Below are 27,984 nucleotides of genomic sequence, written 5' to 3' on the forward strand. Positions count from 1 at the left end.
GAGAACAGGGAGCCGGATTTACTCACATCAGCTGGGATTCTCATTGGGGGATTCTTTTGCATTTTAAAGCAGTCGCTGGCTGTGGGGATTTGGGCAAATGTCTTGGTCTTTGTCTTGGTCACCATGTGACCTGACTGAACCCAGACCCCTGGACTATTTACAACCCACCCTAATTCTTTTCAGTTCTCTCTGTCTGTAACTTCCCAGCTTATTGCCCATGACAAAGGGACCTGGGGGCTCAGAAAGTGCTGCCGTTCCCCACTGCTTAGTATGGAGCTTTCAGTATTTTGGTCCTTGTCGTGATCTGTAGAAAGCTTCCTGGGCTTCACACAGCTCTTGTCATGTGATATATGTGCGACGCTGTGTAACACATCGGGGGGCTGGGATTGCAGGTAATTGGGGTTCATTGTCTTTAATGCTATGTGGCCCAGTAATGGGCAGGGTGCGTAATAATATACATGGCACTTTCATGGGTGTATTAGGGGCATTTTCCTACTCATTCCCACTCTCCCTCACACACTGCCTGGTTACTGGGGGGTAAGTGGCCATTGAAATCTTATTAAACATATTTAGTGCTGTGCTAAGGACAGAACTTCTGCTGTAGGGTTAATACCACAGTCACCCCTCCTGCCACTAATGAATGGAACGTTCCAGTCTCCCAGTCAGTGTGATACAAACTGGAGGAAGGAACCAAGTCTGACTGGGGGGGGGGGAGTTTGGGTTCATTGGGCAGAATTAGACACAAACACTGAGTGGAACAGACACATTGATAGATTTTATTATAAAACAGACAATATAAAAACTGAAGATGAATTTGTGGTGCAATTACACTGCACAAACCCACAGGGGAAAGAAATGTAATAACAAGTGGGGAGTTTGCTCCAGTTCTAGTAACCCATAGCAACCATTCAACAGTTACATTTACTGATCTAATACAATTAGAATAATGAAATGAGAATGGGATTGGGTGCTGGGTTACAGTCGCCTTTGTACTTGTTAATAAGATTATTTATTTACAAAAATATTACCACAAAGGGTTAATGGGTGAATAACAGATGCAATACAGTGTAGGTAGTTATTACACAGTACATCCTCTGTTATCCTTCTGATCTATACCGGGTCCTTCATTTATATCTCACTAGTATCCATTCCTTCATCTTTTATGGCCCAACTGCCCGACTTCTCCTGAAATAAAACAATGGGGTCTCCCACAGACTGGCCAACCTGAATCCCCGGGTACTCGGCTCAGAGCGCCTCTCCATAGTGTTACTGAGTATTAGTGGTATCTAAGTGGTATCCATTAGCTCTTCCCTATTAGGCTCGGGTTCTGCCTCCATTGCAGGGTTGGTTGGTCCCAGTTCTGCTGTAGGGGCTTCATTCCGTTGCTCTGTAAATCACACACAAACACACCACAGGGTACTACTCATATATATATATAACATATGGGAACTGCCCCATCTCCCAGTGCAGCACTGATACCTTCTCTGTAATCAGCTACAACAACCCTTTCCTAGGAATATACTGACTATTGGCTGAATATTGCCCCTTCATTGGCCCTTTATTGCTCTCTGTGCAGCGTGAAACGAATGGCACAGCTAATGGGTGATTATATCACTAGTAATAATGCAATATTGCTTCTTCCTTCCTGCATTTTAATGGAATCATATTGTGTAAGGAACAAGAATGTGCCAGTGTAAATTATATCCTTATAAACAGGGCTTAGTCATGTTATCAGTTATAATTGGAGCTTAGTGATGTAATTCCTGTCACATGACTCAAACTTGTATATTATAATAAATAAAGTGCCCCCTGGTGTAAAATATGAGGATATTATAAGTCACCTTGGAGTTTCATGGCCTGTATAAAATGGTCGTGGAACTCCTCAGTGACTTGTAATATCCCTATATTTTACAATAGGGGGTATTTTATTTTTTATATAAATAGAGAAAGACTGTGCTTTAAAAAGTAGTGTTTCAGGCTGATGTATTGTAAACTTTTGCAAAAACCCCACTAGCCCCGCCCATCTGTTCCACTTCCTGCTGCCTCCTTTCCCAGCCTGTCTGTGCTTGTGTGAGTGCAGGGCTGTGATTGGCTCTCCCCCTCCTACAGGGACCGTTAGGACACGCCCACCCCTCATGTGAAACCCAGACAGGGACCTGAGAGGATCTATAGGGAGCCCCAATAAAGGGGCCATTGTTACAGATAGGGTTAATGTTTAGCCCAAAGGGAAACCAGCACCGGATATTATTCATAATTGCCTACAGGGTTAGGGGTTTCCCTTTATCCCATATGTCTCCTTTAACTCATTTTAGTGCCCCTGTACAGACACTTTGCTACGCGAGACCCTTTTGGGGGGCACAATTCTGATTTGATGTGGTGAGGGGAATAAGCACCTGCCCTTTAATTCACACAAATAGGGAATGGATTAACACGGGGCAGCATGTGGGGTGTCGATGTCTCGGTGACTTGGGGAGCAATAAAGAATAAAGCAATAAAGAATTACCCCTGAATAAAAGCCTGGGGGGTCTCTCACTGCTCATGGTACAAATGGGGAGTTTACAAACAAATGACTAAATACACAAATACATATCTGGAACCTTATCAGTGTACTGGGGTCGGGGTCAGTGCCCTAAAACAAGTGTAATGACATACATAGAGAAATATCCCCTACCCCCACAGAACTTACCCTGCACTCTCAGGGGGCCGGTCCCTCTCCATACTCTGCGCTCTAGAGTAGGATGTCCCACCATACAGATAAATTCCACCCCATTGTCGGTGAGTGGGGAAGGGATGAAGGACAAAGTGGCAGTGCAGGAGAAATGTGTATAGTTCTCTCTGGGTCTGGGGATCTTGTACTTCTCTCCCGGACTCACGGGGACCCCCTCCTGGTTTCCTTCCTCCCTTCTGTACCAACTCACTGTCAGGGCAGCAGGGTGGCACCCAGAGATCTTACACAGCAATGTGGCCTCCTTCCCAGGGATAAGTCTGTGGCTCAGTATCTCCCCCAATTCTGGGGCCCAAGGGAAATCTGCAGAATAAAGGCAAAAAGAATGTCTGTCATGATTCCTAAGTAAGATGGGTCATTTGGGTTCTTGATGGGCTCTTGCATTGGCCAATAAACTGAATCACTTTGGTACCTCCCCCAGTATCCTTTACAAATACAGGCTGGGCTACTATGTAATTAACCTGTCTGTGCCAAACAGTGATCAGTTATCAATGTAATTATCTGTAGTTTGTGGTTTTGCATCGGATTGTGAGCCCTTGTTCCCCCCTTACCTGGATCTAGAACTGATATTTCCTGTGTTTCTGGACCTTCCATGGTTTCATGTTTCCAGGTAACAGACACTCTGGACTTTGGATCTTTAATTCTGTGCCCTGGAATTGTGAAGTTACTCTCAATGTTCCAGGTCAGATCAGGATTCTGGGTGAAACTTGGTGCTGAATGTAATTTATTTTTATTCTTTCCTGCTATGAGGTGCCACTCAGTCTGTATCTCCTTGGGGTAAAAACTCAGGAGCTTCAGAGAGAAGAGTACATTCCCGGAGTCACAACAGAGGGTTATATCCACCGGCTGGGGCATCTGGGGTCGGGCTGGAACATTAGACAAAATAAAGACAACTACAAAGTAATCACTGATAAATGACCTTTCCATAATTATTATTTAGTAACAATATAACAGAGACAAAGTCAGAGGTTCCAGTCTTGAATGTTCTTATACATAGTTATATATATCCCTAAATACATGGAATAGCCCTGTGTACCACTTCATTAATTACAACTCCTAATGGGATACTGTCTCCCCATGGGGTATTTCAATGTACCTCCCATGTAATGGCCTTGTGCTCCTCTCTTTCTCCATGTGATGTTCCACCAAGTAGGTGTATAAGTTCCATACAAAGGGTTAATACTTACCCCTCACGTGGCATGATGATGGTAAGTCCTACCTCTCTGCTCAGCAGACTCACATATGGTCAGTGGATGTGGGTTCCTATAGGGGTTTGCAGCCCAAAGTTGGCCATACAGGGAGATTTAAGCTGCTAATTCAGCCACTTTAGACTAAGTCAACAGCTTATCTATCCGTGTATGGGCCCTCCCCAATAGCTTGCAATCGGCCATATATCGGATAGGTTTGGTTCAGTCTGATATGGCACAGAATGTACGTGTGCAACCCGGGCAAATCTGGTCATTTTGGTGGCCTTGGAGATCTTGTGTATGGCCAGCTTTAAGAACTTTTCTTAGTAATTAGAATGTTTCACTCCTAGCAGCTGGACACAAAGCAATTAGATTGGCTGTCAGAGGAAAAGAACAGACATATAGAAATATTGTTCCCAGGTACACCATGTAGCACTTCCCAAGTCTTACCCTTCTCTCTTTCCTCCTCGTGCCGTGACTCCCCATCAGTCTCTGGTTGGGGTGTAACCTCAAGCCATGGCTTTCCATCAGTCTCTCGCTGGGGTATATCTGCAGGCTGAGGCTTCCCATTAGTCCCTGGTTGGGGTATAAGTACAGGCTGGGGCTTCCCATCAGTCTCTGGTTGGGGTATAAGTACAGGCCGGTGCTTCCCATCAGTCTCTGGTTGGGGAATAACTACAGGCTGGGGCTTCCCATCAGTCTCTGGTTGGGGTATAAGTACAGGCTGGGGCTCCCCATCAGTCTCTGGTTGGGGTATAACTACGGGCTGGGGCTTCCCATCAGTTTCTTGTTGGGGTATAAATACAGGCCGGGGCTTCCCATCAGTTTCTTGTTGGGGTAGAACTACAGGCCGGGGCTTCCCATCAGTCTCTTGCTGGGGTATAACCGCAGGTTGTGGCTTCCCATCAGTCTCTGGTTGGGGTATAAGTACAGGCCAGGGCTCCCCATTAGTCTCTGGTTGGGGTGAAAGTACAGGCTGGGGCTCCCCATCAGTCTCTGGTTGGGGTAAAACTATAGGATGAGCTTCAGGCCCTGAAATAAATAGAAAGCAGGACATGGTTACAGTACCAGGGATACATGTACAGTAAATTAACTGCCCATTCTTAAGTGTCATCCCATTAACAATAATCATTTATAGACATATATAAAGAGCTGTGAATAACCCCTCAAACAGTGCTCTCCTTGTTATTAATTTAAGACCTACCTAAATATCACAATCTGGGAACCACCAATTTGAAGCTTAAAGTGATCTTAGTAGCCAGTAACTATCTGCCCCATACAGGCCAACAAAACAGCTTTCTTTACTCTCCCAGTACACACAGTCACTCAGCATGACTCTCTATGGGCTGCCCAGGGCACATTCCCCCCTTTCCCCCATAGCTGGTATATTTTACACCCCATGTCCCACATCAGTAGTTGCCCTGCTAACCTCTAAAATCTCTTTTTGTGATGAACATCACACAATGTGCCTTTGGCCACTGGACCAGCAACATATGCTCAAACAATGTACAGCCCTCCCCCATTGTCTTCTCCATTAAAATAATTTGTATTAAACAGCAAGCTGGGGCAGAATGGCACTTTAGCCAACACTACTGGGCTCTTTATGCAGCTGAAAAAGCTCCAAGTAACTGACCCAGAGGGTTATGATTCTCACATAAAATGCCCCAACCTGAGACGAGTTGGATACTGAGCCATTGGGTGGGCTGGGTTATTCCACTCACAGGTTCCTCCATGGTTGGTTTTGGGGTGTCAGTCCCACAGTATCCATGTGGCAATAAGACCAGAAAGCCAGTATCAAAGAGTGGAAAACACACACCCATGCCTCTATTAAATCAGCTGACAGTAAGCCAGTGTGGAAGGACTTTTGTAGCCGGGTTGCAGAGCTCATTACTAGTTACTAGAAAGTACCCATTACTGAGCATATGTAGCCATAAGAATTCTATCTGGGAAACTGTCTCCCAGTACTTACCCAAATCCTTTAGAGTAAATTCCTTGGATTCAGGATTTCCCATGGATCCATGGTTCCATCTCACACAGACCCTAAACCTTGGGTTGTTGAAGAGATTCCCAGGAATTCTACAGTCACTGTGGATACTGAATGTCAGGTCGGGATTTTCCTGCAGTTGGTCAGTGGATTCCTGTAATTGCTGAGAATCTCCCACCCAACTGGCCCAACTGATAGTCAGATCTTTTGGGTAGAAGCTCCCAAGGCTGAAGGACAACAGAACTTCTCCTGCCCCACAGAGGGTCGGCTTTATATCTCCCAGGGGTTTGGGTTTAGCTAGAATATATAAGAAAGGAAGGTTAGTGAAGGATATATTGTTAAATAAATAAATAATGAAGACTGAAAATGTTGTCTGTTATCAGCAAAAGAAATACATATTGCAGATTGACTGTGGTTCTTCGGTTTTATTACCTTTATTTTTTTATTGCGAATACCCTCAATCTAAGTCCTATTATTGTTTATGTTATGTCAATGGGTGATGCAAATAAAGATGTTACTCACTCACTGACAATTCTATGCAGGCAGTAGGGTCAGTCTCTGGGTTCCTACATGTAGTGGGACAATAGATATCAGCTCACCCCGCTCAGCAATTATCATTATTGACAGAAACAAAGCAGCAACAACTGGACCTTAGTAAAACCCTGAACCTGAAAAGCCACTTACTTGGGATGTTGCACTTGGTGGGTCAGTATTTATAGGACTCCCCCACCCAATACAAGAGTTGCTGCCCTGTACTTACCCCAGACAAACAATGGGCCGCTGCTCTTCTCTATGGGTTCCTGTAGAATGGGATGTGCCACTCTGCAGATAAATTCTGCCCCATGTTCCTCACTCAGGGATGGAGAGAAAACCAAACTTGCCGTATGGGTGAGAGTCCCATCCCCCATCTCCTTGGTTACAGAATCTGGGATCTTGTACTTCCCTTCCCCAGTAATAGGAACCGGCTCTTCTCTCCCCTTCTCCTTCTTATACCAACTCACAGTCAGGGCATCATGGAAATACCCAGAGATTCTGTACTGCAGGGCAACCTGCCGGCCCACCACTATCTGATGGAGGGGGATTGCTTCCACTATTGGGCGCCAAATGTCACCTAAACACAAATAAATTAGAATGAAAACATAGTTACATAGTTACATAGTTACATACATAGGGTTGAAAAAAGACCATTGTCCATCAAGTTCAACCCATCCGAGTAAACCCAGCACCCAACCTATACTAACCAATCTATACACTCACATACATAAACTATATATATACAACCAGTAATACTAACTGTAGGTATTAGTATCACAATAGCCTTGGGTATTCTGCTTGTTCAAAAACTCATCCAGGCCCCTCTTATAGGCATTAACAGAGTCTGCCATTACCCCATCTCTAGGAAGGGCATTCCCCAACCTCACTGCCCTCACCGTGAAAAACCACCTACGCTGCTTCAAATGGAAGCTCGGTTCCTCTAATCTATAGGGGGGACCTCTGGTGCGCTGATTGTTTTTATGGGAAAAAAGAACATCCCCCAACTGCCTATAATCCCCTCTAATGTACCGTATATACTCGAGTATAAGCCGATCCGAATATAAGCCGAAGTACTTAGTTTTACCCAAGAAAACTGGAAAAAATTATTAACTCGAGTATAAGCCTAGGGTGGGAAATGCAGCAGCTACTGCTAAGTTCCAATAATCAAAATATATATTTAAAAAAATATATATTTAAAAACATATACCCCACTGATGACTCAGTTAATGTAATTACATTAATTGAGTCATCAGTGGGGTATATGTTTTTAAATATATATTTCAAAGAAAAACATTTAAACTAGCTCTGTAAGTGGAGAAGAGGGTCAACAAAAACAATATGAGTACTACCCCACGCTCATTGTGCATTGGCAAACTTGCTGCAGAAGCAGTTCTGGAGGACACGTAAGGGGACATAAGTATGGGAGCGGGCCAGGGCACTGGAGGGTCTGGCTGTGGGTGGCCTAATTTGCACACAAAGGACAAAGGGAGGGACCCATGGCACCCGACTCGAGTATAAGCCGAGGGTGACTTTTTCAGCACATTTTGGGTGCTGAAAAACTAGGCTTATACTCGAGTATATACAGTACTTGTACAGAGTAATCATGTCCCCTCGCAAGCGCCTCTTTTCCAGAGAAAACAACCCCAACCCTGACAGTCTCACCTCATAGTTTAACCCTTCCATCCCCTTAACCAGTTTAGTTGCAGTCTCTGCACTCTCTCCAGCTCATTAATATCCTTCTTAAGGACTGGAGCCCAAAACTGCACCGCATACTCACTGTTACTGCCCCTCATACTCACTGTTACTGCCCCCCCATACTCACTGTTACTGCCCCCCATACTCACTGTTACTGCCCCTCATACTCACTGTTACTGCCCCCCATACTCACTGTTACTGCCCCTCATACTCACTGTTACTGCCCCCATACTCACTGTCACTGCCCCCCCATACTCACTGTTACTGCCCCCATACTCACTGTCACTGCCCCCCATACTCACTGTTACTGCCCCCCATACTCACTGTTACTGCCCCCCATACTCACTGTTACTGCCCCCCATACTCACTGTTACTGCCCCCCATACTCAAGGTGAGGCCTTACCAGGGACCTATAAAGCGGCAAAAATATGTTCTCATCCCTTGAGTCAATGCCCTGTTTATACAAGACAGCACTTTATTTGCTTTAGTAGCCACAGAATGACACTGCCTGGCATTAGACAACTTGTTATCAACAAAAACCCCCAGATCCTTCTCCATTAAGGATCCCCCCAACTCACTCCCATTCAGTAGATAGTTTGCGTTTATATTATTCCTAACAAAGTGCATAACTTTGCACTTATCAACATTGAACCTCATTTCCCAGTTTGCTGCCCAGTTATCTAATTTTGTCAAATCGCTCTGCAAAGCGGCACATCCTGCATGGAACTTATAGTTTTGCACAATTTAGTGTCATCAGCAAAAATAGAAACAGTACTGTCTATGCCCCCCTCCAGGGCATTAAAGGGACAGTAACACCAAAAAATGAAAGTGTATAAAAGTAATTACTATATAATGTACCACTACAGGGCAGCATTACAACTGGTGTGTTTTACTTAGAAAGGCTACTATAGTTTATGTAAATAAAGCTTCTGTGTAGCCACGGGGGCAGCCATTTACAGGAGAAAAGGCACAGGTTACTTAGCAGATAACATATAAAACCCCATTATATTCTACAGAGCTTATCTGTTATCTGCTATGTAACCTGTGCCTTTTCTCCTTTTTCCCAGCTTGAATGGCTGCCCCCGTGTTGACATAGCAGCTTATTTATATAAACTATAGTAGCGTTTCTGTTGCAAACTTACCAGTTTTACCAGCGCAGGGCAACTGTACATTATATTTTAATTACTTTAAAACACTTTCATTTTTTGGTGTTACTGTTCCTTTAATAAACAAGTTAAAAAGCAAAGGACCAAGGACTGACCCCTGCGGTACCCACTAACCACACTGGTCCAATTAGAAAATGTTCCATTTACAACCACTCTTTGTACTCTATCCTTCAGCCAGTTCTCTATCCAATTACAAATATTATGTTCTAGGCCAATATTCCTCAATTTGATCATTAACCTTCTGTGAGGTACTGTATCAAACGCTTTAGCAAAGTCCAAGTAGATGACATCAACATAGACTTTTATACATGGGGAAATAAACACTAAGGGGCAAATTATTTTAACTTGTTTTTTTCTTCTGGCAACAGTACATAATATTGTCATTCCATTAAAAAAGTTTAATTTTTAGATGTTAGTGTTCCTTTAATAGTCAGCCCACCTCCCACAGTTCCAGTGGTTCATATACTTACTTACCATAATAGTACCATTAGCACAAGGAACTGGAGTTAAATCCCATATAACTCTCATGTACCCATTAGTATGGTTTCTCTTGGGCATAGGTACAAAGTAGGAATATATTGCTGTATCATTTCTGAGGGATAATTATGGTTAGCGCCATTTTGTAATCCAGCAGTACATAGTACAGACATGTTACTCCATTCCTGCAATCACATACAAACCTGTCTGTATGTATGTATGTATAACTTTATTTATAAAGCGCCACAAGGGTACGCAGCGCTGTACAGTCTTACAGAATACACAATTACACACAGGGAGGACAAGTGATATAATAAATAAATACAATAAATACATATATATATATATAAGTGCCCTGTGGTATGAGACACAGTAGGAAGGAGGTCCCTGCCCCGTAGAGCTTACAATCTGAGTGGGTGGGTAACATACAGGCACAAACTGGAAGGTAAGAGTGCATCAGGTATGGGCATTTGCCCTTAAGCGCAGGACTGGGCAAAATAATGTCTTAGTGCCCCAGAAGGTAACAGCTGAGTTTTTTCTTAAAGAGAGTGGGTGAGTTTTCCCTACGGAGGGATTCAGGGATAGAGTTCCAGAGGGAAGGAGCAGCGAGATAGAAAGGGTTAAGCCGAGAGAGCGCAGTGGGTGTGGATGGTGTAAAAAGACAGAGGCTCTGAGAGGAGCGGAGGAGACGACCAGGAACATGTAGGGAGACCAGTGAAGAAATGTAGTGAGGAGCAGAGGAGTGAAGGGCTTTGAATGTCAGCAGAAGGATTTTGTAAGCTATCCTTTGCTTGACAGGCAGCCATGCTAGTGAGCTTAATTGAGGCTGAGCTGAATCCCTCTTAGGAGAGAGCAGGAGGATCCTGGCAGCAGAGTTTAAGATTGATTGCAGGGGAGAGAGGTGGGAGTCTGGGAGGCCGGTTAGTAGGAGATTGCAGTAGTCTAAGCGGGAAAGGATAAGGGCATAGATTAGTGTTTTAGCTGTTGCTTGTGAAAGAAAGGGGCGTATCTTGGCAATATTACGGAGGAAAAAGCGGCAGGTTTTGGCAGTGTTATTAATATGGTTAGAGAAGGAGAGAGACTGGTCAAAGATAACCCCAAGGCAGCGTGCAGAATTTACAGGGTTGATGGTCATGCCATCAATAGTAATGGTGAAAGGAGGAGGAGGGCCAGGTTTGGGCGGGAAGACCATGAGCTCTGTTTTAGCTAGGTTAAGTTTGAGCTGGCGTCGGTCCATCCAGGAGGAGATAGCCAGGAGGCAGTTACCAATCTGGGATTGGACATCAGCAGTTAGTGCAGGGGTGTCTAAATATATCTGGGTGCATCTGTATATAGGTGGTATTTAAGGCCAAAAGAAGAAATAAGGTCTCCCAAAGAGAGAGTGTACAGGGAGAACAGCAGGGGACCAAGCACAGAGCCCTGAGGAACCCCCACACTGAGCGGAACCGGGGTAGAGGATTTGTTAGTAAGAGCGACAGAGAAGGAGCGGTTAGAGAGATAGGAAGAGAACCAGGGTGCAGCCTGATCCCCGATACCCAGAGAATGGAGAATTTGCATTAGAATAGAATGGTCGACAGTATCAAAAGCAGAGGAAAGGTCTAGGAGAATGAGAACCGAGTAGCATCCTTTGGCCTTGGCAGTCTGGAGATCATTTGCCACTCTACATAAGGCCGTCTCAGTGGAGTGCGCAAGCCGAAAACCAGACTGCATAGGGTCCAGCAGATTATGGGTGCAGAGGAAGTTAGTTACACGAGAAAAGACAAGACGTTCCAGGAGTTTAGAGGCTAGGGGCAGGAGAGAGACAGGACGGTAGTTAGAAAGGCAGGATGGGTCCAGTGTAGCCTTTTTAAGAATGGGTTTGACACATGCTTGTTTGAAGAGAGAGGGAAAAGTACCAGAAGCCAGAGAGGAATTGAATATGTGGGTAAGAGCTGGAGTAAGGGCAGGGGCACACTGTTTTAGTAGGGACGAGGGCATAGGATCCAGTGAGCAGGTTGTAGGTGGAGAGGATCGGAGAAGCTGAGAAACTTCAGACTCTGTTACGAGACTGAAGGAGCTGAATACGGAGAGAGGAGATTTAGGAAGGTCGAGATTACCGGTATCTGAGGGTTGGGAAAATTGATTGCGGATAGAATCGACTTTGCTTTTAAAGAAGTCGGCAAAGTCCTGGGGGGTGTGTTCAGATACGATTGATTCATTAGGTGAGGGGTATAAAACATTAAAACTAATAAACACATAATTTGAAAAAAAAATTATATTAATCTATTGGGAATCACTGATCTGTTTCTCACCTAAATCTTGTAGAGAAAATTCTCTGGACTCAGGATTTCCCATGGATTCATGTTTCCAGCTCACACACACTTTAACCGTTGGATCTCGGAAGGATCTCTGGGAAATTGTGCAGGTACTTTGGATATTAAATGTCCGGTTGGGATTTTCCTGCAGTTGGTCATTTGATTTCTTCTTTTTCTGAGAAGCTCCCACCCCAGACGTCCAGCTGATTTCCATGTCTTTTGGATAAAATTTCCCAAGGTTTAGGGAGAATTTCACTTTCTCGTTGTTACACCGTTCCAGCTTTATTGGCTCCAACAGTTTGGGTTTTGCTAAAATATAAAGATTTAGCGTTAGGAACACTGTCTCACCCCACCGACCCCATGGGGACCTTCCTTCCAGTACTGAGAGACTTGGGACATTGTGGGTAACCAACCTTCAACCCAGATGTAAAATGTAGTTAGTTGCCACACCATGTTCTTTCCTTTGAGGCCCAGCCTGAACCTCATACAAATCCTGCCATTTTTGGGGGGTTATGGCAGGGTTTAAAACCCCTTTAAGAAGGCTCTCGGTGCACTATAGCATCTAGCACTACCCCAATACTCCAGATACATAGTATTAAAGGGGACATATAGGATAAAGGAAAAACCCCTAACCCTGTAGGCAATTATGAATAATATCCGGTGCTGGTTTCCCTTTGGGCTAAACATTAACCCTATTTGTAACAATGGCCCCTTTATTGGAGCTCCCTATAGATCCTCTCAGGTCCCTGTCTGTGTTTCATATGAGGGGTGGGCGGGTCCTAACGGCCCCTGCCAGAAGCACAGTAGGAGGGGGAGAGCCAATCACAGCACTGCACTCAGGTAGTGGTAGATGCTATGGTGCTGGGTTCTAATTTTTAAGTGTTTTTTATGAATTTTCTTTCTGTTTAAAGGTTTTTTTGTAACCATTAACATTGTGCCTGATTATTATGCCTAGGTGTGGCTCTTTATATAAGAAATATTCTATTATTTTCACAAGGAGATATTATTATTATTTTCTTATGAGCCCCCCGCCTTAATTACACTAATAAGTTGCAAATGAACATTGTTAAAGGTGTGGCAATATAGGCTTTCATGTTATGTATACAGATACATGACTTACCATAGAGGGCTCTGGGCTTAAATTCTCTCTCCTCAGTTTTTCCATCACAGACAAACCTGCACATGAGACTCACCCCAGAGTGGGCAGATACAGAGGGGGTAAATCTCATGGAACTTGTCACATGAATGAGTCCCTCTTTGTCTGATGGATCAGTACTTTCTCTAGTTACCACGTATCTCCTGGGTCCTGGAGCTGTGGGCTTGTTGCCTCTTTCTGTTGGGGTGTCACAGATCTCCCACACTTTTCCATCTCTCTCCCTTATAATCCATATCACCCCTATATCCTTGGGGCAGTAAGAAGCCATTGCATAGAGAGTGACTTCTCTTCCCTGTGTCCATTTGTCTGGCCCCTGAATGTCCTTCACAATAAACTTCTTCTCCTCTGCCAAAATAAAATGGTTTCATGTCACCATATTGGGCAGAATATTTTATTCTGCAACATGAATTATGCATAGTGGACTTACTGTATAATGGAGCAAGGCTTCAATCTCCTTACCTTCTATGTGGAGGGGACCCGTTCTCCTCTCCTCTGGTTTCTCCAAGCTGGGATGTTCCACCCTACAGATGAATTCAGCTCCATGCTCTGAGCTAACAGTTGGGGTGAAGGTTAAACGGGCTCGGCACTGAAATGTCTTGTCTTCTTGCTTCTCTGGAGTAACTTCTGGGATCTTGTACTTCTCACTGTGAGACACTGGGAACAAGTCCCCTCCATCCTTTTCCCTCCTGAACCACTTCACAGTCACAGACTCAGGGAAGATATTAGAGACTTGGCACATCAGTGTGACTGGATTGTTAGCAAAGAGATTGGGCAGAGGAATGTTCTGGACTACTGGTTTCCATGGAAAACCTACAGAAGTAAAAGTCACAAAATGAAAACATATTATATAATGGTTCCTATAATGAAAGGTCAGGTTAGGGGGCCACTACCTCAGAGGCACCCAGGGCATGCTGCTTAATGTGAAGAAACTCCCAGACATGCTGAATAAACTATTCAACTACATAATGTCAGGAGAAATCTACAGATAACATCTTTTCTGGAGATTATTATTTCTTTATTAACTCACTGACATTACATTTTGGCGGCTTCTAGCTATTATAAAGTAACCATTGGTTTTATAAATTCTTCTTAACAAATGTAATGAAACTGTCGGCAGATTTTAGCCTTTTTTATATAATTTTTATACTATGATACAAAATATTTCAACTCCTTCTTCTCAAGGCCTATAAAAGGTCATTTGATTTTGGCTATTCACTTATCTGTAAGTAGATATGATAGTTTTGTGTTATTGTGTTAATCGAATTATTATGTGCCGTTTTCAAGACTTCACCATCTATTTTAGAAAATTGCAAAATGTAGCATGGAGATATAAATAGTTGCTATTTTGACAGGTTATTTATCAGACTATCACCTTAATCTGTTATTTGTATTGAAATGAGGGTCAAGCAACTTACATACAGAAAAGTACAGAAAAAAACAATATAGTTTATATATTACCTGGGTCTCTGAGGGACCGTTGGGTGGATTCCCAGTCACTCATGAACTCGTGTTTCCAAGAAGCTCTGACAGTAAAGTCAGGATCTCGGAGAAGCCGCCCAGGAATTCTACATTTGCTGAGAAGATCATACGTGAGCCCCGAGTCTGTCACTTCCTGACCTGACTCCATCTTGTCATAGGAAGGGGGGACCCCAGCGCCCCAACTGATCTGCATGGTTTTAGGGTAAAACTGCTGCAAGCTGAGGGAACACAGCACCTCCCCATTCTCAAGGAGAGAGAATTCTATTGGCTTCAGGTGCTTGGGCTTGGCTGGGACACAATGGGAAAGGAAAGGGATAGTAACAGTTTCAAAAACAATAAATTGAAATTGTATTATTTATTCACATTTGTTATCTGTTTATCAGTATCCATAAAAAGAAGGGTTTTGATATGGAAATATGTGTAATAGAAGCAAAACAATTAAATGGAATGATTTCTGGGCCAACATATCTAAAATAAAGCAGTATCTATTAATGTAAAGGCTCTATAGCTAGAAAGAGATCAGGAAAGTTCTACTCACCACAGAGATCTTTATATTGGAAGAGTTTTTCAGAGGATTTCCCATCACAGACAAACTTGCATTTGAGGCTCATGGATTTGTGCCGCGAGACTGAAGCAGTGAAGCTCAGGGATGTGGTAATGTCTATGAGTCCCTCGCGGTCTGAATCGTCACTCCTCTCCCTACAAGCCACATAGTCATTGGCCCCCGGCTTCTCCTCTGTATCCTTAGTAACATCTGGGATTTCCCTTATGGTTCCATCCCTCTCGGTCACTATCCAGGTCACCTGAACATCCTTCTTACAGTACAGGGCAGTACCATACAGAGTGACCTTCTCTCCTTCTTGCCACCTCTGTGGCCCCTGAATGTGATGCACAATGAAGCTTTGCTTCTCTCCTAAATATTATGAGCATTAAAGGGAAAAAGAGAAAACGTTTTAGCTACAAATCAAGGAAATTAAACAGAAAACAAAAAGGAAAGTGAAATGAGAAAAAGAGGGAGCTAGGTGGGGACCTCTCAGTTAAAAAGACAGTATTGCAAGGTCCAATTATACACATATAGTTTTCAAATGAGTTAAGTGTTGATATATTTGTGATATTCCATAGGTAGCAAATAATTTACAACCTGAGTTTTGGCATTAGGTTAAGGAGGGTTCTGTGAAGAAGAGGACAGGCAAGGGCCAGGGGCCATCTCTTTTTCTGTTAGATGCTTCACTAATTCCTTCCACTTTGTCTGTATTGTAATTATATTGTATTGTAAGAGTATTTATTAGTCTGCACCCCAGAAGCAATATACACACAATACACAAAAAATGCAACCAATCTCCATTAAGTTCCTTTGGATTCTGTACTAAGGGATACAAACTCTAGTGGGTTAAGGTGGGAATCGTGGCAGCAGATGTGCATTAGTCAATTTAATGCATTTATTTATAAATCTTACCATACTTCTGTACATGCCCAGTGCCCCCTTGTATTGGTTCCTTCAGGCTTGGGTGCTCCACCCTACAGATATATTCCATTTCCTGCTCCGTGCTTTCTGGCACTGGCAGAACCAAACACGCTTTGCACTTATATGTGTAATTTGTGCCCCTTTCAGACTGGGGCTTTTGTATAACATAAATGTCATTTCCAGTTACAGGAAACAGTTCCTGACTCCCTTTCTTCTTCCCAAACCAACTGACGGTGAGAGCATCAGGGAAGTAATTGGAGATATTACAGCTCAGTCGTAATTTATTGTTCTCTCTCTCACTCTGTAAGGGAATGTCGTCCATAGTTGGGCGCCATGGGAAATCTGGAAAAAAGGGAAAGAATTAACATTTTAAGTTTAAAACATTTATACAAGGTAAAGTATAACAGTTCTTTCCAAATTTTTAAAATAGCGGTTATTGGAAAAAGGGTCATGTTTGGGGCCATAAAAATTCCCATGCAGGGTCACCTCCAGCCTTCAGGCCTCAAATTACACAACCCTTGTCTACACGGTACCTGGGAAACATGGAGGCTGAAGAAGAAACCTGCACTTGCAAATGTGGGTGCAAAAAATGTAATCCAGATGATAGGGCAGTAATACCCTGAGCATTAAACCACCACTGAGACATTACCTCTCCTCTCTGGGAGCAGCAGTAGAAACTAAGAGGCCTGGAATGGAGAGGTGCAGCTTTATTAACTGAAACAATTAGGCAAAGTCCCACGTTCAAAGTGCAACTGAACCTGACTAAACTATAAACAATTCGATCATCAATTATTATATGATGGGCTGAACAATACATAATGTCAAGTAAGTCCCTGGGTCAGAGGGAGACAACTCTGCTTTAGGATTGAGCATTAGAATGTTCCTTCAGTTGGTACCAGCAGTGAAAGAGCAATATCCCCATCTCACCTTTCACGCTCACTTCCCTGGACTCGGCTTTCTCCATAGAATCATGGTTCCATGAGACGCACACTTTAAAGTCTGGATCCTTGAACTGATCCCCAGGAATTTCATATTTGCTTCTAACAGTAAAAGTATTATCAGGGTGTGTAATCAATTCATCCATTGGTGCATTTGTCTCTGGTGGCTTTTCCTTGTTACATCTCCAAGTGACCTTGATTCCCTCCTTAGGGTAGAACCTCTCCAGGGTGGCTAATAGCTGGACATTCCCAGAGTCACAAAGGCTGATACTTATTGGCTCAATAAACCTGGGTTTGGCTGTAACATAAGAGCACACAGTTCCATAAATATTTACTATTTGTAGTCATGTGATTTTATCTTCTGTCTTTTAATATTTCTTTAGTTTGTTGCCCCTCTTACTACTACTACTACTGTATTGATGACCATGATTAAATCAATATGGTTCAATCCTTTTTCAAGGGATAGAAAATGTTATACCCTACTTCCCTCCATTGAATAACAATCACAGATACCCTATAGGGTCTAAGACTCCAGATATTTTTGGTTTAAGTATCTAGACCTGCATCAGTCACACACAAGCCCAACATCACCATGCCCAAGACAAAACATTGGCTGGACTGAATGTTGCTTCAGAGTAGGAAGTGTGTATATTTTGTTGTTTCATGCCAACATTTCTAGATGCATACAAAGGGTTGATTGACTTTTAGTTGCCAAAAATATGGATTTTTTTCTTTGTAGTGATATTTTTAAAAATGAAAATTTATGTTAATATGTTATTTCCAAGGACCACTGGAATATACTCAACTTGGGCAGTATTTGAGCCTGTAACCCACCAAATTCATAGCTAATATACAGCTCAGCTAGGGGCCAATAATAATGCTCTTGTAAAACATATTGGCACAGCGCAACTGCTATGCCCAAGTGGAATCATTACCCTTAAATGTTTATATTGTGCCACGGACATTAATTCCCTTGTCTATAGAGTTCCATTCTATTTCTCTTTTATGAATACTTAATACTTTGGGGCCTAATGAATATTCTGGTCTGTTCTTCTTCTATTAAATGAGATAATATGAATATAATGTTCCTATTAAACTGTACAGGACATATTCTTAGTAATCGCATTATTACTTCAGCAGTAAATGTCCCTGTAAAAGCCCAGTCAAAATAATATTTTATCCTTGTAGAATAAGAGGCGGGGCAGTGTCAAGAACATGTTGAAAAGCCACACTGTCTATGAAGATTTTCATTCATCCAGGTTATAACATAGAGTATCTAGTAGAAATAAGTCTAAAGCAACTGGACTTTCTTTGTTTTCTTGAAAACATTTCACCACTCATCTAAAATCTTCTTTGGCTTCTTTAACTGAAGAAGCTGATTGGACGAGTGGTGCAATGTTTTCAAGAAAAACTCAGGAAGTAACATTCACTTCAGTTGCTAACAAAATGCTATTCCTTACAGTAGGCAAAACTATTACTTCATTTCCTGACCTTGAATAGCCTTAAACTGGAAGGCCTTCTCCTGGGTTTTCCCACCGCATACAAACTTGCAGGAGACAGAGGAGCCAAGGTGCCTTGATGTGGATGGAATGAAGCAGAAAGTGCTGGAATAATCACAAAGGCCGTTCTTTTGTGGCCTGGTGGTCTTTTCCTTAGATACAATATATTCTCTGGAGATAAGAGGCTGTTCCTCCTCTGCCTCCCCAGTACCAGCCTCTGAGAATTCACTCTCTGTGCCATCTTGTGCCTTTAGCATCCAAGAGACTTTGACATCCTGGGGACAACTGGATGCTGTACAGTAAAGGGTGAGCTTTTCCCCATCTATCCAAACCGGAGGCCCCTGAATGTCACCCATCGTAAACTTCTCCAGACCTGAACAGAACACAATAAATACACAATAAACAAAGCTGGGATTTCTAAAAGGAAAGTAAATATAATAACACAGCAGATTCCCATGTGCTTTAGCATTACAGTCGAAAATCAAAAATATTTCTTTTGGTAAGCATGTTGCCTGTCACCTTTTTTCCTTCCAAATTTGCAGTAGATTATACTGATGATCACAACGACAAGAAGCACCACGCAGGCACCAACAACTCCAAACACAACAGCGTTATTGGATTCATCAGCACCTGGAAAAACAAATACATACAAATGTCACCTCATCCAGGTCATGAAATACCAAGTAGTGGTAAGTCTAAATGAGCTGGACCTGCAGACTAGTATGAGAAGATAAGGCACTGGCCAGCAAGTCCAGTTCATTTAGACTTCCCACTAACAGACCACAACATATGTTTACAATGCTAACAACATACAACATATGTTTTATTATTGTTATATTGGTTGTATTGTGACTCCCACCCACTGCTGCCCCAGTGTACCTGCTGAATATGTACATCTTAGTCATGGTGTGCTAACAAAAAGCGACTCTTATCTAGTCCCTTTATATATATATATATATATATATTTTGAGAAAGGCTGAGGTGTTCAGCCGAAACGTCAGTTCATCTACTCAATAAATTACTTTTTATTTTTGCACCTAAGTCCTGAGAGAGCGGCTTCCTTTTCTTTTTATATATATATATATATATATATATATATATATATATATGTATATATATATATATATATATATATGCAAAATAAGCTTTACTGTATATTGTATTTTTGCTAATTTTGGCACATCAGCACAACCTATGTATTTGTTCAAGTGTGATCTAAATCCTCCAACTGTTGCACTTACCTTTACGCAGCAGCAGTAAATCTTTCTTGATGGGCTCAGCAAGAGATTCATGTTGGACTCTGCAAGACATGGATATTTGTTTCACCGCGTCCTCTAATGTCAGTGTTCTGCTCAAATTGAATGTGCCATCGGGATTCTGTTGGTAACTGGACAATGTAGAACTGATCACGTCCTTTCCTTCCTGTATTATGGTCACGGTGATGTTCTTTGGGTAGAACCGGGATACCGAGCAGACGATCATACTCTGTTCATTGGTTACTCTCTCTAACAATTCAACTGTAGGAAGAGCTGTAGGATGAAGCAAACACATCAGTATTTTCCTCCTTCTCCCGTCCATATTGGGTGCGCACTTGGTCTTTCTGTCTTTCTAAAATTCCAGTTCATATATTTGTCACTTTCACTACCTAATGCTTACCCTTCCAGTCTCAATCCTTGCCCCACCTTCCCAAGATACATTAAATCTAAGCCTTTCCCTGTGTACATATAATATTTACACAAATACATTTGAAGAAGATTTTCCAAATACTGTATTCATCTTTTATGGCTGGATCACAAGACAATCCAGTTTGCCTTGGTCTCTCCCTAGTTCCAAGGAAAAATGGCTACTGAGAACTTGGCACTGAAGAAGAAAATATGAAAAGCAACATTAACATTGATTATTTTTATATTCTACCCGTCCACCCCCCCCCCCCCCCCAAATAGTCAACTTTGGTCTTAAAGTCCTGTTTCGTCCTAGGGAGAGTGGCATTGGGAAAGGGTTTGTGGTCTAGGGGAATCTGGGTGGCATAGCCAAAACATAAGAAAGTTGGAAGAAATATATTCCTTATAAAAAAGGAAAGCAATGGTTCTAAATTGCACCATATGCAGAAGAAACAGGCATTATCTAGAGCAGTGATCCCCCAACCAGTGGCTCGGGGTCAACATGTTCCTCCCCAACCTCTTGGATGTTCTCAGTGCCCCCAAACCAGGTAGTTATTTTGTGAATTTCTGACTTGGGGGCAAGTTTTGGTTGAATAAAAACAAGATTTACTATCAAATAAAGCCCCCTGTAAGCTGATAGTGTGCATAGGGGCCCCTAATAGCCAATCACAGCCCTTATTTGGCTCCTACATGAACTTATATGGTGCTTGTGTTCCGTGTCAGACTGGGATGCCAAGGGCCCACCAGGAACCTTAAACCACAGGCCCACTCTCCAAAATATTTTTCCTCCTGGCATCACTCAACCCCTTTATTCTCCTAGTCTCCTTTCTATCCATCATATCATCTATTCTTCCATCTATTTAGCCTCTTTGTTTGCATACAGAAAAAGTATGAAGTAAGCTAAATGGTTAGAAGTAGAAGGCCCATTGACACCTGGGCCCACCGGGAGTTTTCCTGGTAATGTGGTGGGCCAGTCCGACACTGCTTGTGTGGCTCCCCAAGTCTTTTTACATTTGACTGTGGCTCACGAGTAAGAAAGGTTGGGGACCCCTGATCTAGATATTTCTATTAAATGGATCGCCATGTACCACCCTGTTACTCATCATTATTTATTTCATCATTTTTTATTTAAATGTATCCTGATTAATCATGTCCATTCTTTTTAGGGGCCGTGGTACACAAGACACTTTCATCAGCCCCCTATGTAATGGGGATCACCAAGTTAAGGAAAGAAATGGATCTCAAGAATGGATTGTCAAGAATAGGAGGTTTCTTCTGTCAATTAATGATCATATACATTTGCTGATATAATGATCATCGTAACTGATTTATCCACATGTTCATTTGGAATCTACTGGATTCCAAACCTTTCTGAATTTGAAGACACTTTGGATCATAACTGGCCACTTTGGCTCCTGTTATCTGCCTGCGTTTCTGGCTTAACAGTTAGGAACTCACTGGGTTCAGCCATATTATTCCAACCCATAAAATACTTATGTTTAAAGGAATATCACAAAAAGAAATTCTTACACTGAACTTTTAGCATTATATCCTTTGTGTCCCTGTCAGGGCTGTAGATTACTGTACACGTGTAGACGCCGGCATCTGCGACTGAGACGTTGTGAAGTTGCACAGAAGCAATCCCTTTCGTGGCATCTGCGTCGCTGAATGTCACCCTTGGGCTGAGCTGCTTCCCCTTGTTATCAAGTCTGAACAGCATTTTGTTCTGGAAGGTCCAAAGTATTGCAAGGTACTGCAGACTGACAGGCTGACCCACACTGAATGTACAGGGGAGGATCACATCAGATCCCAGTGTAACAGTTGGGGGCTCCTCATCCCCTATCTTCAGTAATGCATCTGTAGGAAGGATCCCTAAAGAGAAAAATGGGGTTAAACAGTGGGGTTTCTGGAGCAGCAAAGTGTCTCATTCACTGGAACAAACTTTGATTTATTGTAAAATATTACAAATTAGGCAGTAATAGTTCCCCTTGTAGGAGACATCCTAGTGGATTTTATTCTTCTCCCTGCACTGACAGTCAGGTAAATAAGAGACAGTCACTGGGATACGGAGCCGAGGTGTAACCCTCCAATAAGTAGAGATCCCCTTCGTTAAAATTACTTTATTAGTTACATTTATTACATAAACTCTATATTGTGAGTCTATTGAAGCAGTTATTTTAAGAACAGTGTAGTCCGGCAACAGTTGAGTAAAGTTTGGTTGAGCAGCAGGGTTAACTTCCCCTTTAATTTCAACATCTATGACAGTGCTGCTAATAGTAGTTTCAGCCTTTCCTAAAATGCTATAGTCTTGTGCTGCCTCCCCGCATAGGGCAGTGTTATATTCCCTTTATAAGTAACCTGCAATGAGTATGGACTTATGTCACAGTAAAATGGCTTCTCAAAAACTGCAATTAGGGTACAAAAAGATAGGGTGCATTTTTGCCCACAGAAGTCACTTACATTTGGGCAACAAAGTGCCCAAAAATATCTTTGTATTGATACAAATCTGAATCGACCCTTAACTCACATAATCACATTAAAGTGCCTTCCTATCCCAAAATTCCCCTCCCCCAGCACATAACTAATAGCAGAGTGTCCTTAGCCTCATCTCCCATAATCCCCTTCCCCAACCATGTGACTAATGGCAGAGAGATTCCCCTCAGCAGCCAGGCCTCGTATCCCATAATCCCCTTCCAACCCTGTAACTAATGGCAGAGAGATTCCCCTCAGCAGCCAGGCCTCATATCCCATAATCCCCTTCCCCAACCATGTGACTAATGGCAGAGAGATTCCCCTCAGCAGCCAGGCCTCGTATCCCATAATCCCCTTCCCCAACCATGTGACTAATGGCAGAGAGATTCCCCTCAGCAGCCAGGCCTCGTATCCCATAATCCCCTTCCCCAACCCTGTAACTAATGGCAGAGAGATTCCCCTCAGCAGCCAGGCCTCGTATCCCATAATCCCCTTCCCCAACCATGTGACTAATGGCAGAGAGATTCCCCTCAGCAGCCAGGCCTCGTATCCCATAATCCCCTTCCCCAACCATGTGACTAATGGCAGAGAGATTCCCCTCAGCAGCCAGGCCTCGTATCCCATAATCCCCTTCTCCAACCATGTGACTAATGGCAGAGAGATTCCCCTCAGCAGCCAGGCCTCATATCCCATAATCCCCTTCTCCAACCATGTCACTAATGGCAGAGAGATTCCCCTCAGCAGCCAGGCCTCATATCCCATAATCCCCTTCTCCAACCATGTGACTAATGGCAGAGAGATTCCCCCCAGCAGCCAGGCCTCATCTCCCATAATCCCCTTCCCCAACCATGTGACTAATGGCAGAGAGATTCCCCTCAGCAGCCAGGCCTCATATCCCATAATCCCCTTCCCCAACCCTGTAACTAATGGCAGAGAGATTCCCCTCAGCAGCCAGGCCTCATATCCCATAATCCCCTTCCCCAACCATGTGACTAATGGCAGAGAGATTCCCCTCAGCAGCCAGGCCTCGTATCCCATAATCCCCTTCCCCAACCATGTGACTAATGGCAGAGAGATTCCCCTCAGCAGCCAGGCCTCGTATCCCATAATCCCCTTCTCCAACCATGTGACTAATGGCAGAGAGATTCCCCTCAGCAGCCAGGCCTCATATCCCATAATCCCCTTCTCCAACCATGTCACTAATGGCAGAGAGATTCCCCTCAGCAGCCAGGCCTCATATCCCATAATCCCCTTCTCCAACCATGTGACTAATGGCAGAGAGATTCCCCCCAGCAGCCAGGCCTCATCTCCCATAATCCCCTTCTCCAACCATGTGACTAATGGCAGAGAGATTCCCCTCAGCAGCCAGGCCTCATATCCCATAATCCCCTTCTCCAACCCTGTGACTAATGGCAGAGAGATTCCCCTCAGCAGCCAGGCCTCATATCCCATAATCCCCTTCTCCAACCATGTGACTAATGGCAGAGAGATTCCCCTCAGCAGCCAGGCCTCATATCCCATAATCCCCTTCTCCAACCATGTGACTAATGGCAGAGAGATTCCCCTCAGCAGCCAGGCCTCATATCCCATAATCCCCTTCCCCAACCATGTGACTAATGGCAGAGAGATTCCCCTCAGCAGTGATTCAGGTTCCAAGCAGCAGAGAGGTGAGTGTGAGTGGAGAGTGTATAGGAGGAATATGAGGAGGATTGTGCCTTAATCCTAAATGATTTATGGAACAAATATTCCCATAACAGGCTGCTTGTGTGCAAGCCCGCATTTGTGGCAAGGCCCCGATATCCTAGATATCCCAGGTATCCCAAGCCCTGCCCCTTACTGGGAAGCTCCACCCTTTTAAAAGCAATTAGGGTGCCCAGTGGGACTGAATTCCAACAGGGTTGTTTCCCGCACCCCCATAATGGCTGCTTGTAACTTTGCAGAGATGCCAACCCAGCTGTATAGAAACAGAGTGAGAGGGGAGTGACCAGGCGAGAGGGGAGTGACCAGGCGAGAGGGGAGTGACCAGGCGAGAGGGGAGTGACCAGGTGAGAGGGGAGTGACCAGGCGAGAGGGGGTGACCAGGTGAGAGGGGAGTGACCAGGCGAGAGGGGGTGACCAGGTGAGAGGGGAGTGACCAGGTGAGAGGGGAGTGACCAGGCGAGAGGGGAGAGGGGAGTGACCAGGTGAGAGGGGAGAGGGGAGTGACCAGGCGAGAGGGGAGAGGGGAGTGACCAGGGGAGAGGGGAGTGACCAGGTGAGAGGGGAGTGACCAGGCGAGAGGGGAGTGACCAGGCGAGAGGGGAGTGACCAGGCGAGAGGGGAGTGACCAGGCGAGAGGGGAGTGACCAGGCGAGAGGGGGCACATCAGGGTGAGTCCCATAATATTAGAGTAAGTTGATAACTGCTCATTGCTGTAATGGGAGCGGATTAGAGAGATGAGGCTGCGCCGGAATAACATGGAGGATTAGGGTTGTGGGGTTGAGCCGCGCTGTGCAGCAGGGTTTAGTGTCCCCTTTAACATATTAGTATTTTCACTCTTATAACACTATGAGCACTTGACCAATACAGTATATAGGGCTGTACTATACACCCCCAGGAGTGGGGCCCCCCCCTGTGCATGAAAGTGATGTATGAGCTGCAGGTCCCAGTATTGAGAGGGATTTGCTACAACAGCAGCTGAAGATAAAGTCACTTTCACTTTCAGGGGAACACATTTATTCTATTCTTTCCTGTGCCAGCTCTGGGGGTTCAGGGGGGTCTGACAGTGAGTTACAGAGGTCACAGCTGCTCTGTGGAAATGTCTATACTCCTTCACTTAAGGGAAGATGCATTGTGGGAAAAAACACAAGGGTTCTACTGTGTTTCTACACTTTTCCCCAGCTAGTAAATATGTCACTGTCACCAACGTACTGGAAGTTTTAGGCACGGTTGAACGGTAAGGCATTCTGGGAGCTGTAGTCCAGCAACATCAGGGTTGTATTCTTAAAGCAATATTGCACAATAAAACTTTCCCAGCTCTCTAGGGCCCGCATTGGCAGAAATGCAAAAGAATCCTCCAATGAGAATCCCAGCTGATGTGAGTAAATCCGGCTCCCTGTTCTCTGTTCCTGCAATTGGAGTTGGGAGCAATAAGCACAGTTTCCCAGCACTGAACAAGTCTGTCCCTTTATCCCCATGTCTGATTCCTGTGCCATATAATGACGGGAAAATGCCATCATTATCTCTATATGTAAGGTACCAGCAAGGGGCCTGACACAGGGAAGCAGCATTCTCATTGGTCCCCCATACTACACACTTTACTTTAACCCCTTGAATCAGGGCATAAAGCTACATTCTCTTAATAACTGTGTTCTTTGTCCTTTCATATTTTGTTCTGTAAATCAGGAATCCTCCAAAAGATCCTCCTGTCAAACATCTCTTGCAATAGACTGAGACCGGTTGTACCAGTGGATCTTGAACTGGCGGCAAACAGACAGGAACCCAACGTGCAACTCCATTAGAGCAATTTTCTTGGTACTTTTTATTCATGTTTTTTTAACACAATGGGGTGAGAACTGGGAGTTGTTCACGTGAATGTAACCCAATCTGCTTCCTATAAGGAGAGCACTGTATAAATCAGTATAAATGTGCTTTGTAGTTTCATATCATGTGAGTATCACTTGCTTCTCGCACATGTCTGGGTCAGAAATAAGTAATTAAGCTCCCCCCTTGTAGAATGGATTATCCCAGCCCCCCTCAGTTTTACTGAGAGTATGTGTATATAAAGGAAGAAGCCATTAGGGTAAGGGGCTCCGCAGAGGGGGTTAGCACTGGGAGGCAGATACACATGAAAAAAAACAAAAATGTTGCTGCAGTACCACCACCAACCACTTCAGCCAAAAGCTTTTTTTATACATAGGGTTGCACAGAACAGCGCCACCGGCTGATTGTGCTGCAGATAAGGGATGGAATAAAGCTGCAAAATATATTTCCTCCTAAACACCGGCCTTCCTGATTTACACTGTAATACAGGGTCAGACAAGCATTGGCCCTCTGCTGGCAGTGCATTCTGGGAGTTGTAGTCTTGCCTTCTCAGGCCCAGCAACCAATCAGCAGGTAGTTTTATTGATGATTTTTTTGAATCAAAACATCTGACTGACGGGTCAGGGTTACTGGGCAGGGCGAGACTTTGCCCACGTCACTTTATTACCCATAATGATAAAACACCAACCTACAGAATGTGTCAGTGCATGAATCCTGTATCGGAGCCAGGGTCGGACTGGGGGGTGCAGGGCCCACTGGGGCTACTACTTCAGGGGCCCCTGCATCACCTGCAGCCTTCACACCCCCCACAGGGGCCCCCACCACATGTCCCCCTTCCCTGAGCACGTGTAAATTAAACTTACCTTCAGTGTGTCAGGGGAGGGAGATTGGTGGCTCAGGGGAGAACCCTGCAGGGATCAGGTCTGGGCCCAGTCCGACCCTGATTGGATCCTACTAGTTAGCCCTTAGTAACAGATACATAGGGATTCAAAAAACATGAAACCTCTCACTGCTGATATATCAATAATGTTTAACTTGCCCTTTGCTGCACGTTACATCCATGGGCTGAGCCCACAAGCAGTGATCAGAACCCATAGCCCACTCCTATCCCCATGCAGTGTGGCACTCAGGGCAGAAAGAGGGGCAGCATCCGTCAGTACCAGGCTGGCACATAGACAGAGAGATGGAGAGACAGACAGACAGACAAAGAGACAGCCAGAGAGAGAGAAGCAGGTGTCAGTATCAGCCCTGGGGGATACAATGTATCAGGGAGTGTCTGCAGCAGAATCACAGAGCCCCGCCCCCCCATGCACCTTAGGGCCCCCCCATGCACCTTAGGGCCCCCCATGCACCTCAGGGCCCCCCATGCACATACACCGTACCCAGTAAGACTTACAGAATGAGCTGCAGCAAATCCAGGAGAGAAGGCAGAATGTATCCAGCAGCGGCCGCGCCATTTCCCATCCCTTCCCTGTCAGATAATGGCTGAGCAAAGACCGACTGCTGCTGCTGCTGCTTTCACTTTCATATTGGAGACAAAGGAGGGAGGGAGAGAGGAGACTGTTTATTCTCTATGTCTATGGCGGCAGCAGCTGTACCCCCCCCCCCAGCTGCTTCTGTTATACTGGCCCCCAAGCCCCCTGCCATCCCTGTACCTGAACTGCGGGGGCAATTCTAGCCTGATATCCCCCCTGCCTGCCTCCCCTATTACTGGGAATGGGAGGAAATAG

General features: G+C 44.2%; 1 protein-coding gene across 1 annotated transcript; it reads right to left on the reverse strand.

Annotated features, from left to right (window-relative positions):
* Positions 1-753: 753 nt before the first annotated feature.
* On the reverse strand, positions 754-27,824 carry LOC101734362. The gene is made up of 18 exons (XM_031892852.1): positions 27,651-27,824; positions 21,791-22,132; positions 19,841-20,128; positions 19,119-19,229; positions 18,592-18,972; positions 17,090-17,398; positions 16,154-16,504; positions 15,236-15,610; positions 14,677-14,985; positions 13,678-14,028; positions 13,183-13,563; positions 12,060-12,371; positions 6,657-7,007; positions 5,882-6,193; positions 4,363-4,944; positions 3,277-3,591; positions 2,687-3,028; positions 754-1,387 (listed from the first exon to the last, which is right to left on the reverse strand). Exons 1-18 carry the CDS (start codon positions 27,709-27,711, stop codon positions 1,287-1,289), a joined length of 5,574 nt encoding a protein of 1,857 aa, XP_031748712.1. The 5' UTR covers positions 27,712-27,824; the 3' UTR covers positions 754-1,286.
* Positions 27,825-27,984: the final 160 nt, after the last annotated feature.

This window comes from Xenopus tropicalis, chromosome 9 (genome assembly GCF_000004195.4).
Source record: "Xenopus tropicalis strain Nigerian chromosome 9, UCB_Xtro_10.0, whole genome shotgun sequence".
Lineage (NCBI taxonomy): Eukaryota > Metazoa > Chordata > Amphibia > Anura > Pipidae > Xenopus > Xenopus tropicalis.